The following is a 13,311-nucleotide window of genomic DNA, read 5'->3' as shown; positions in this document are numbered from 1 at the left end:
CTATTTGTTAAGCAAGCAGTTTTTTTTGTCATGCGTTAACGGCTTGATGTTTAACGTTAACGGCTCGATATTAAACGTTAATGGCTCGATATTTAACGTTAATGGCTCGATATTTAACGTTAATGGCTCGATATTTAACGTTAACTGCTCGATGTTTAACGTTAACGGCTTGATATTAAACGTTAATGGCTCGATATTAAACGTTAATGGCTCGATATTTAACGTTAACTGCTCGATGTTTAACGTTAACGGCTCGATATTTAACATTAACGGCTCAATATTTAACCTTAACGGCTCGATATTTAATGTTAATGGCTCGATATTAAACGTTAATGGCTCGATGTTAAACGTTAAAGGCTCGATATTTAATGTTAAGGGCTCGATATTAAACGTTAATGGCTCGATGTTAAACATTAAGGGTTCGATATTAAATGTTAATGGCTCGATGTTTAACGTTAATGGCTCGATATTTTACGTTAACGACTCGATATTCTGGCTGAACCCTCAGAACTAGTTAGAGTCATTTCCGTACATTTTCGGTTATTTTGCTTAAATCAGTACAAGTTTTCCAACACTAAACAAAAAAAAAAAAAAAAAACAGAGCGATTTCAAAGGGTTGATACTTGTAAATTTCAATTTACAGTGTTGGCTATCGAACTACCAACAGCAATATACTTTCGGTTAAAACTTTCAGATAAGCTAGGAGACATATTTGGGTCTATTATTTTCATTTTTGACAACTTTCAAAACCTTCTTAAAATAACAGACTCTCCCCTTTAATTCATTCGTCAATGTAGGGAGTAATCATTGTATTATGAGTTTAATTTACTGACAGCTCTTTTAAAACATTCTGATTCTGATTCTTTAAAGCGGGGTATGTGCCATGTTTTTTACCACTCGTACCTTAGTCACTATAGTCTCAGAAACGAAATTTTGTATATATATTTTGAGATATTTTCGAAGGAATTAAGCAATTTTCGTACTTTCTAGTACTTCTGAAGACTATTAGATACATATTTTCAAGACTAAAATCAATCTCCTAAAATGACACATCTGTCTCTTTACGTATCTTTAATAAGTTAGGTGCTCAAATTAATTTAAGCTATAAAACAAAATGAAGGTGTATGTGTTTTGTAACTAACCTGAAAGATTGTGCCGTTAATATTTGTGAACACGAACACTATTTAAAAGTTTATGTAAACTTTTAAGGTTTGTTACTTTTGGAAGCTGTTAGAAAAATGCTGCACGTCCTATGGATTTTAGCAAAATAAACGTTATATTGTAAACATCGATTTATTATGAGGCCAAAAATCATAACTAGTTTCAGCTGCTTACTTAAAAATTAGCACACTCTGTTTTTAATTAACCCTGTGGCGGCGAGGTGGCGACTATAGGACCACAAAGCTTTCAAGAAGGGACAATTCTTTCACTACGTATTTTTGGGGGCAAAAGCTAAACAGAGACAAGACTGATTAAATTTTGTAGTTCAAGGGAGGTAACTGATGAAAATATTATTCATATAATAGGCATTTTATTTAAGCAAATCGTATTAAAACAAATCAAACACCTCCAACAATAGACATTAATTTCAGCCACTTATCCATTTCTACCAAATCCTGGCTCAAATCTCTTTGGTACGATTTGTTTGAGATTCAAGATGGTGGGCAACATTGACAACAAGTAAAACTCGTTCTAAGATTATAGGAATAAAGATCAAAATATCATTATTACCAGCGTTTGGAATTTTCTTAAAGCATTTATTAAAAATGAGTTCCATTAGCAGATTTAACTGTTCAATAATCTGCTTATCGGCAAGTAAACATCTCGATAACAAATCACCCCGATACCAAATCATCTCGATACAACACCTCTTGATGATACGCAATGGTCAATTATTAAGGGGGTTTGACCTGTACCACGTTTTGATAATCGGTCGACAAAGCGTGTTGATTCAATATAAACGCCTATTGTTGTCAAGGGAGGGAACTGATGTAAATATTATCTATATAATGTTGACAGTTCAAGGGAGGGAACTGATCACAAAAGTTACAATACCCGCTAAATAAGAAATATGTGTACATGCTTGTTATTATATTATTATATTTTCTATTTCAGATTATCGTACAATGGTTACTACCAACCTCTTCATCATCGGCGTGTTGATGATATGGGCAGCCCTACCGTCAACGCATGCTGACTCGTGTTTGAAGTCGTTTCCGCCTGGTACAACCGTCCCGAGTGATGAGCTGATGAACGCTTTCTATCTGGCAGACCCTAATGCTGAAACCGGTTACTTGAGCCTGACTGTCTCCGGCGACCACGTGAGCGCATTTTTGGTCGATGATTCTTTAAGCTATAATTCCTGGTTATCAAGAGAACATGATGGCCGAAAAGAAATGAACTACCTATGGTCTTACCTTAACCATATCGTCGTGTCGGACATGTTTGAGCTATACGCGCATTACAAAGTTGTCGATCAAGGTGGAAACAAACCCAGAGGAATCGTCAACTTTGCCACTATCTCTGATTTATTCAGAGAAGCATGCTCGAGCTGGGACACTGTTAAAGAGACTTGGCCTTATAGCTGCTTGGATTCCAACTTTTTCTGTTACATGAAGTACGGTCTTGGTAAAATGGAAAGGATCGTCGTGGAAACTTTCTGGGAACAAAAGAACGGACAATTTGTACAACAAGTGTCCATCAAGCCCTTATCAAGTATAAACTCAATGTCAAATCTTGGGGTGGATTTAACCACGCGATCCAATGCAGTTGACACATTTTTTCACCAAGATATTTTGAAGTTTATTACCGAATCATCACAGAACAACGTCTTCTACCATTCACGACTCATGTGGGAATCTCTTCAAAAGCTAATGCGCGGAAAGTCTTTGTTCGACCAGTGGATCCGCAATTGGAACACCGTGGGATTTGGACAAGTTGAGGACCACATCAAGAGAAAGTGCTCAGAACAGTCAGGGCAACCGGTCGCTGTTAAATATTACTGCAAAGCTAAGGACTTCACCGCAAAAATCCGAACCTGCTCTGGTCTATCGGACGTCACTCCATGCGTGTTCGACAACGCCGTCCAAGACTATTTTGTACGAGGACGATTTGGTGAAAACGAAGAACTGGACCTCATCGATTCTATTATTGAAACAACTCAAACGGTTTTGACGAAATTCAAGGATAAAGTCGTAGCTAATGATCGCAATGGTCTCAACTCGCTATACAACACATACAATCCTTATATTACCGTAGATGATTCTATGTGTCATATAGATTGGCCAAAAGCATTCGACTGCACCAACAACATCGGATGTGATGACTCGAGATTTGACTGTAATGGTGGATATACGTGTAGAATCAACATGATGTACAGATTCGACTGTGTGCTGAAGTTCGTCCTGAAACAGACAAAGCAACTTGTGGACGCCTCATCACGAGGAAACTGGGGGAGCTCTGGGGTCGTCAAAGCGAAGAATGACCTAATGTTGTGGCTATCGTATTTACCAATGGCTCGTTTCACAAGTTTAGCAGGCAACGAAATTAACAGTGTCATCATAACTATCCAGTCCAAAGTCAACGAATACGTTACCAGCTACAACACACAAGGACTGAAGACATTCGTTTCGAATTTACCCTCAATGAGCTTTGTTCCTCAGTGGGCAAAGGATGCCGCTTGTCAGCAAGCATCCGTACCTTCGGAGTATACAATTTTCTGCAACCTGGATCCTTTGCTTAATAGTGTGTTCCTCTTCATCGACGCCTTTGAAAATAGCAAGACATCGACGAGTAAGGTTCTGAACCCAACTGTAGACTATCAATCTCTTCTCGGTCAGCTCCAACTTGATAGGACAGCCAGTCTCATCAATTTACAGACACAAGAAATCTCCAACCAATTCAGATCCGAAGTCCAACAAAACTTTCAAGAGCTGTCCAGTTATTTTTCATCCCTGGCGAACTACGATAAGACCAAGGCCGATGCAGATATTGCCTATATCGATGGTCGACTGACGTTGTTCAAGGACAAAATTTCTTCTGTTTCTAAGTCAGTTGAAAAAAGGTTTTCTACAATCCTTGTGTTTGCAATCAGTACCAATGCAGCTGAGTTGGTTCAGAAATACTATGAAGTAGGAGTAGCCGTGGCACAAGTTGCTAATCCGATGAGTACGGTATTAGGTGGCTCAAGCATCCTTGATCTGCTGGACACAATTAATAGTTTAGCCCAAACAGGAGTGACGACAGCAGTAATTGCCCGATTGAGCAACAAAGAGTTCAAAGATTTAACTATCAAAGCAGTTACTCTAGGAACCAATTTTGCCGATAATGAAAACCAGTTGAAGGATGCTAGAACTTTTATTGAGAAAATGAAAAAAGGGGAAGACGCTGTAGGAACAGCAAACGATTTTCTAGGAAAATACAACGATTACACGCCTAAAGTCTTGTTAGCTGATATTACTTCGTATGGGGCAAAATGGGAGACGGTCTCTGAGGAACTTTGTGAAGCCGCCTTTTCGTCCGAAACAGCGTTAGCCGCATTGGGAGAAATTGGATTAGCCAGTACAGGTGACTGTGTTAATATTGGAAATCAAATTGAAGAATTGATAACCTACTATGAAGAACTTTACGAATACCAATTTGATTTTATGGACTCTATGTCTGATGCTGCCCGAGCTTACCTCGCTTACCAGAAAGCCAACGATCTAAAATCTGCCTATACCAGTCAAACAAGTTTAAACCAAGCTTTCCTGAAACAGACCGCTGTTAATGCATTTATGGTATCAACACTGAATGTTTGGGAGGTGGTCACTGAATACTGCGATGCTCTAACATATACCAGTGGCGGAGAGGTGCCTGATAAATGTGAGACAGCTTTGAAGTCCCCGTCCCACCACGCCGTAGCACAAGTCATGAGTTACCGACCAGACTCTCTCTGCCATACCAACAATGAAATTACCGCCTACCGAGACATTCCCACGACGCCAACTGGTGCTAACGATCAAGCTTACATAGATCTGAACGCTCTTTACGCTAGAGAAACCGTTTCATTCAAGATACCTAACTTCCAATGGTTAAAAAACAATGGATGGTTCGGCCAATATGACCCCGAGAAGGCCGTATACATTAAACGCTTTGAGATATTCCTTCCTCCAATGTCTGGACAAAATAATCACCTCATAGAAGTTGAAGCTCAACCTGGTATGGCGAACTACCTTCGATATGGAGGAACTAAGTATCTACTTCCGGTCTCTGGGTACACAGCTCGATATACCGAGAATGCTTATAACTGCTATAGTACTAAAATTACCAACCCTTATGCTTTGTGTAAAGATGATGATTTGGTTCAGCTGTGTATCACTTCCAATGGTTTTGTGGATAGAAAAATACAACCTTCAATATATAACGAATGGAAGATAACAGTTAATTCTTTACCAGCTGGTCAAACCGCTCCTCAACCAAAAACCAACTTCAAAATCCAGGCTGGAATCACCATGTGTGTAGTTAACTTGTCTTCCTCGGCCAAAAAACGTGAAATACCAACTTTAAGCAGTATCTTGACAAGAAGAGAATTAAACAGGACCAGACGAGCTGAACATCACTGCTGTGCTTCAAACCAATACTGGACGGGCTCACGGTGTTCTTCTTGTCCCTCCGGTTCTCGCCAGAAACTACATGGTGTTTATTGTCAGTAGAATAATCAATAGAAATCCTGACCAAAACAAATTTCTTCAGTATATAATACTATTCTTCACTATTAAAACTATTCTGCATTGAATTTTTGTCATTCATTTTAATGTTTTGCGACTTTCTTATGCAGTAATGAGGCGAGTTTGCAGATCATCACATGGTACAAAACTTAATATTGTCTCAACGAAACGAATATAAGTTGTGGGGCTGTGAGATGCTCTGTAGACTAGCTAGACTAGCAAGACTAAATTCATTTAGGCTATATTGTCCGACGTGAAAGAGTTTGTAAGGGAACACCTAAGAGAAGATCATGAAATGGTAAGGATTTATAGGGGGTAGGGGGTTATACAATCGATCGATGATCCCACAAAAATATTGAAAACCCTTGATATAGCGACTGAAAGAGCATATTATAAAGATCTGGACGTCTCCAGGGACCCCCCGCTTCGCTTGTCCCCCGGGGATCCAAAAATGAACAAAAAACGGAATAAAGAATATACTAGATAAGATATAAATTACTTGGTATTAGACACAACGCACAGTGTACTTCAGGCCAATTCATACATCAAGCTGGGAGAAACATTGTTCATCCATAGACGATGCCTGCTGCATTTGGCCCGCCATACACCACAAAATTAATATAATTGATACCACAAAATTCATTTCCTTTGTCAAATATCACAGAGTTTTCAATAGCCAATACCAGAAAAAATTTGTCTACTGCATTATACCCACAAGAAACGACCCAAAAACAGACGCCACCCAGTGCTATGGCCAATTTGACCAACATAGAACACCAAAGGTACTGACTGTAAATAAAAAGAAACCCAATATAAGGACTTGATCAAATTTATAGGTACATATAGGTTAAATCATGGACCACTTCATAGACTAGAGTCGCTCAGACTTAATACTACTATAAATATTGTATCCTATCCTAAACATGATAATGGTAACTCACTTATAATAAACTGCGATATGTTTATTGTGTATGCAGCAAAATGAAAAACACAATACAAGTTTCAACCTCATTCCCGTATCGTTGGTTTACGGAACGTTGGACATCCAACATCCAGTCTCCCAATCGATATGTTGCCAACAGATGGATTCGATGTATTCCACTTTTTTGGAGAAGAGTTATTTCTTTAGATCAATATCAATATGACCATTATCCAGGATTACATTGATGATGATGATGATGATGATGATGTAGATAGAATGTGCCTCAAATTCAACCAAATCCAACCTCTTTTTAAGCAAACATAGTCCTAAAGTCCAGTTAACCCACTTTTAAAATCCTGCAAGTCAAGGTATAAAGTTGGTAGTAGCTTGAAATAGTGAATATGACAGAGACGTAGCCTGACATTCTATAAGCAACGTATCAATGGTTCTGTATTAACTGGATATAAAATGTTTTGTAAATCAAGATGCTTTACGGTAAATTGACGACGGTTCGGATACAAATCCGTTTCTAAACAGCTCCAGCAGTTAAAATGTATCGTAAGCATAGAGCTTCACATACTATTAATACAATTTAAATTAGATACAATTTTATAGCGATAGCCGGATAATGCTCACCCTTCCAGAGAGCTGACCCGATATCACTCTGCGATCAGATATCGCAACTCCACATAAGAGCATGTCTATTTGGAAATATTGACATTCATTGATAAACTTGATGAGCGGTAGTTCGTAGTTTAATTCGAGTTCTCTCCCATTGTCCAGAACTCGGGCTAATGTACCCTGGCGTATGTACGGTAACGCCATTCAGGGTACAATGAGGGAACATTTGCCAGGACAGCGGCGGCATTAGCCTGCTCGTTTTCGATTTCCGACTGTCGAGGGATCATTAACGTACACAGCCTGTAGCACACGGGACCCTCTTCATCACTAACAGGGGGAAATCGGGTTGAAAAATCCGCAGGTATTATCTTCATCTATGCCGGAATTGAAACCGGGACCTTCAGGCTAACTCATTGAGCCACCTCGGCTCCAGCGACAACATATGAATAGTACTGGATCAGTGAGCCGCCGGATGCTTTTTAAGCCAGCCAGCCGGACCGTGTTACTTCCGCCTGCACTCGCCAGGTAAACCATTCTACATGAAAAGCCCTCCTCTGGTGTGATATGACAACAACCATTCCAAATTCTGAAACACTGAATTCCTTTAATTTAATTATGAATGTCAAACGAAGCTCACTTGTTGCTCTGATTATGAACATGATCTTCTTCATTCATGACAACATCAAGTATTACCATAACTTGTAATTCTTTGCTGTTGACTGGTTAGTGAAGTTAAATCGTAGTCCAGATATTGGAAGATCAAGATATACTCAGCTAAAGACTCTAAAATTGTATTTCTTAAAACCTAATTTAGTTACTTTTCATACTGCGCATCCAAGTCTCGAAACTCGTTGAATTTTGGTTTGAAGAATTGACATATATGATGAAAGCAAGTTCAGTATTTGGAAATTAATATTGCTGTCTGTAATTCTAGAATTTTGAATCTCATTTAAGAAAAACTTTCCACTTGTCTTGAAGTTGTTTTTTACTTGATCTGGATTAAAATGTTGGTCTTTTAGTTTATAATCTCCTTTGTATCCAATTTAGCAATTTGCATGAGAAGACTGTGATTATTGGTTATGGAACCGGTCAGTCTTAGTCAGAGATAATCATTCACCATCTGATATTAGTGGCACTTTACGAAAGGTATTTTTGGCTAGCCAGCTGGTGTTATGTCAAGCCAGCCACAGCCACAAAAGGCTTAGGTGTCGCCAGCAGATACAACACTTCGGCTGGCTGAAAATTGTCACGCTGACTGGCCCACGGGGCTAAATAGTACCTCTGTGAGGTCATGTGTCCTTTGGACTAGCAGAGTATTGTGAATCATCAACGAGGCATGGATACGATGTAAAAAAAACAACCGACTGCACTTATGCACTGTTTTCAGACATGATAACTTGGGCGAGTAAAGAATAAATATTAGATTGTGGTTTTACTGAGCATAGTTCTATATATCTTAACTCATAAGATATTTAAGAAATTAAAAATATCTAGTGCAACTTTGGACTCTAAATGATGTTTAGATATATATTTATACAAGATGGGCTTATTACTGTAAAGTGTTTCTGTCGATGCTCCGATTGTCTGTATTTGCTAGCATACAATCCAATAACATGGTTGCATTTACAAACGCCGTGAGAAGATAAGGTTTAGTATCACCAATCATATAACGTCTTATCCTGAGCACATTTAGCCTACGTGGAATCCTTTCTTTTCGTCGAGGCTTCCTCCGTGTGATTAAAGGTATGCCCCATAACACACTGCATCGCACCCCCCGTCCTCAAAACAAGTGCAAAAACATAGAATATAAAACTCCATATATCTAAATAATGGAGACGATTCGATACCGGTTGTATGTGTGGCATGTTGATTAACAGCTTGGACGAAATAGTCAAAATTATCATTTAGTAGAAACCAAGTTGGTGTCATGTTTTTGGACCATTTGATGTTTTGCTTTGCGCGTAAAAGAATTGCCAAATTTGCCTCATTGCAAACTTCTGGATTATCCCAGGACGTAATACTCCAGCATTGGCGTATTAAGGCAATAATTTTTTGGCCACCCCCACTCCTTCGGGGCATGAAAAATTAATATTCTACTTTCTCATTGGTCGGCATCCCACATTTTTTCCAGGGGAATGCCTTTTTTGTTTATATCAGAATCCCCGGGGGACAAACGAAGCGGTGGTTTCCCGGAGATGTCCAGTTTTTTGTATTCTCTATCATACTCTATATGATCCCACAATAGATACGTGTTCATGTGCCTAACAGCTGCTGGATGCTGCACTACTAGTACAAACTTCGTACAATTCCACAGTTCTCAACCTGAGGTGTTTGCGCCCCGTGAGGATGTGGGATTGGGTTGCCGGTGTGACCGATTTGTGAGGGAAGCGCCCACAAGTCAATGAAACCCTGGCTATGCCACTATAACTAGATTAAAGAAATTCAATGCAGAATAGTTTTATTAGTGAAGAATAGTATTATATACTGAAGAAATTTGTTTTGGTCAGGATTTCTATTGATTATTCTACTGACAATAAACACCATGTAGTTTCTGGCGAGAACCGGAGGGACAAGAAGAACATTGCGAGCCCGTCCAGTATTGGTTTGAAGCACAGCAGTGATGTTCAGCTCGTCTGGTCCTGTTTAATTCTCTTCTTGTCAAGATACTGCTTAAAGTTGGTATTTCACGTTTTTTGGCCGAGGAAGACAAGTTAACTACACACATGGTGATTCCAGCCTGAATTTTAAAGTTGGTTTTTGGTTGAGGAGCGGTTTGACCAGCTGGTAAAGAATTAACTGTTATCTTCCATTCGTTATATATTGAAGGTTGTATTTTTCTATCCACAAAACCATTGGAAGTGATACAAAGCTGAACCAAATCATCATCTTTACACAAAGCATAAGGGTTGGTAATTTTAGTACTATAGCAGTTATAAGCATTCTCGGTATATCGAGCTGTGTACCTAGAGACCGGAAGTAGATACTTAGTTCCTCCATATCGAAGGTAGTTCGCCATACCAGGTTGAGCTTCAACTTCTATGAGGTGATTATTTTGTCCAGACATTGGAGGAAGGAATATCTCAAAGCGTTTAATGTATACGGCCTTCTCGGGGTCATATTGGCCGAACCATCCATTGTTTTTTAACCATTGGAAGTTAGGTATCTTGAATGAAACGGTTTCTCTAGCGTAAAGAGCGTTCAGATCTATGTAAGCTTGATCGTTAGCACCAGTTGGCGTCGTGGGAATGTCTCGGTAGGCGGTAATTTCATTGTTGGTATGACAGAGAGGGTCTGGTCGGTAACCCATGACTTGTGCTACGGCGTGGTGGGACGGAGACCTCAAAGCTGTCTCACATTTATCAGGCACCTCTCCGCCTCTGGTGTACGTTAGGACAACGCAATATTCAGTAACTATTTCCCAAACGTTCAGTGTTGATATTGTATACGCATTAACTGCGGTGTGTTTCAGGAACTCTTGAGTCAATTTGTTTTTATTAGTGTATGCAGATTTTAGATCGCTGGCTTTCTGGTAAGCGAGGTAAGCTCGGGCAGCATCAGACATGGAGTCCATAAAATCAAATTGGTTTTCGTAAAGTTCTTCATAATAGGTTATCAATTCTTCAATTTGATTTCCAATATTAACACAGTCACCCGTACTGGCTAATCCAATTTCTCCCAATGCGGCTGTCCCTGTCTCAGCGGAAAAGGCAGCTTCACAAAGTGTTTCAGCGACCGTCTCCCATTTCGCTCCAAACCGAGTAATATCAGCCAACAATACTTTTGGGGTGTAATCTTCATATTTTCCGAGAAAAAATTGTTTGCAGTTTCAACGGCGTTTTCTCCGTTTTTCATTTTATCGAGAAAGGTCTTGGCATTCTTTAACTGGCCTTCGTTATTGGCAAATTTTGTTCCGAGAGTAATAGCTTGGTTAGTGAGATCTTTGAAATCATGCTCGTTCAACCGGACAATTACTGCTGTCGTCACACCTGCTTGGGCTAAACCATTGAGTTTATCTGCAAGATCAAGGATGCTTGAGCCACCCAAAATTGTACTTAACGGATTAGCAACTTGTGCCATGGCTATTCCTACTTCAACAGTTTTTTGAACCAGCTCGACAACATTGATTCCGATAGCAACACAGAGGACTACCTGGTATGATTTTGCAACTTTTCTAGAAACAGACGAAATTTTGTCTTTGAATGTCCTTAGTTGACCAGTGATATACGCAATATCTGCTTCGGCCTTTGTCTTATCGTATGCTGCCAGAGATGAAAAATAGCCGGACAGCTCTTGAAAGTTGTGTTGTACTTCGTCTCTGAATTGGTTGGAGATTTCTTGAGTCTGTAAGTTGATGAGACTGCCTACTCTTTGTAGTTGAAGCTGACCGAGAACTGTACCATAGTCCGCTGATGGGTTCAGAATCTTCGTCGTCGACGTCTTGCTATTTTCAAAAGCGTTGATAAAGAGAAAGATGCTATTTAGAAGAGGTTCCAGGTGGCAGAACACGGCGTACTCTTTGGGTATGGATACTTGTTGACAAGCGGCATCCTTTGCCCACTGAGGAACAAAGCTCATTGAGGGTAAATTTGAGACGAATGTCTTCAGTCCTTGTGTGTCGTAGCTGGTAACGTATTCTTTGACTTTGGCCTGGGTAGTTATGATGACACTGTTAATTTCGTTGTCAGTTAAACTTGTGAAACGAGTCATTGGTAAATACGATAGCCACAACATTAGGTCATTCTTCGCTTTGACAACCCCAGAGCTCCCCCAGTTTCCTTGTGATGAGGCGTCCACAAGTTGCTTTGTCTGTTTCAGGACGAACTTCAGCACACAGTCGAATCTGTACATCATGTTGATTCTACACGTATATCCACCATTACAGTCAAACATCGATTCATCACATCCGATGTTGTTGGTGCAGTCGAATGCCTTTGGCCAATCTGTATGACACATAGAATCATCTACGGTAATATAAGGATTGTATTTATTGTATAGCCAGTTGAGACCATTGCGATCATTAGCTACGACTCTATCCTTGAATTCTGCCAAGACCGTACGAGTGATATCAATAGTGTCATTTATGACTCTCAGTTCAACGTATTCACCAAATCCTCCCCGTACAAAATAGTCTTGAACGGCGCTGTAGTACATACATGGAGTGGGGTCCGTTAGTCCAGAGCAGGTTCGGAGTTTTGCCGCGAAGTCTTTAGCTTTGCAGTAATATTTTACAGCGACCGGTTGCCCTGACTTTTGAGAACACTTTCTGGTGACTTGATCCTCGACTGCTTGGAATCCAATATTGGCCCAAGTGAACCACCTACGGAAAAATGACTTTTCATTTATTAATGGAAGATAATGCCACACCAGTTTTGAATGATAGAAAACGTTCTCCTGTTCCCTTTCTGGAATAAACTTTAAAATAACTGGGTTAAAAAGGGTGTCGATTACGTTGGATCGCCAGGGCGAATCCACACCAAGACTCGATATCTTTTGAAAGATCGTCTGGTCCCAATTTTTCCAATAGGTTTCCACGACGATCTGTTTCATTTGGTCAATAGCAGCTTGCATGTGACAGAAGAAGTTGGACTCCAAGCAGCTATAAGGCCAAGTCTCTTTAACAGTGTCCCATGTCGAGCATGCTTCTCTGAATAAATCAGAGATAGTGTCAAAGTTGACGATTCCTCTAGGTTTGTGGGCTCCAACTTTGATGAATGTGTAATGGGCGTATAGCTCATGAAGGTCCGACAAAACGATATGGTTAAAGTAGGACCAAAGATTAGTCATTTCTTTCAGAGCGTCGTGTTCTCTTGCTAACCAAGAGTTGTAGCTTAAAGTGCTGTGGACCAACCGAGCTTTCACTTTTTGTTCAAAATCAATAGTGTACAGGTAACCGGTTTCAAAATTAGGGTCCGCCAGATATAAAGCCTTCATCAGTTCGTCATTTGGGACTGTTGTTCCTGGTGGATACGATTTTCGACATGTTTTGATGTCTGCATGAGTTGATGGTACGGCTGCCCATATCATCAACACGTCGATGATGAAGAGGATGGTATTAACCAT

The 13,311-nt window shown here is 39.9% G+C and overlaps 2 protein-coding genes across 2 annotated transcripts; both read right to left on the bottom strand.

Moving 5' to 3' along the window:
* On the bottom strand, nt 1–471 carry LOTGIDRAFT_135010 (hypothetical protein; the record flags this gene model as incomplete). Its single annotated transcript, XM_009068816.1, has 1 exon — nt 1–471. A coding segment is annotated over one exon (471 nt), but the record flags the coding sequence as incomplete, so codon positions are not given.
* A 9,304-nt stretch (nt 472–9,775) lies between these two features.
* On the bottom strand, nt 9,776–13,311 carry LOTGIDRAFT_170184 (hypothetical protein; the record flags this gene model as incomplete). Its single annotated transcript, XM_009068815.1, has 2 exons — nt 9,776–10,998; nt 11,238–13,311. 2 exons carry the CDS (start codon nt 13,309–13,311, stop codon nt 9,776–9,778), a joined length of 3,297 nt encoding a protein of 1,098 aa, XP_009067063.1.

This window comes from Lottia gigantea (genome assembly GCF_000327385.1).
Source record: "Lottia gigantea unplaced genomic scaffold LOTGIsca_94, whole genome shotgun sequence".
Lineage (NCBI taxonomy): Eukaryota > Metazoa > Mollusca > Gastropoda > Lottiidae > Lottia > Lottia gigantea.
This window is presented reverse-complemented; position numbering and strand designations above follow the sequence as displayed.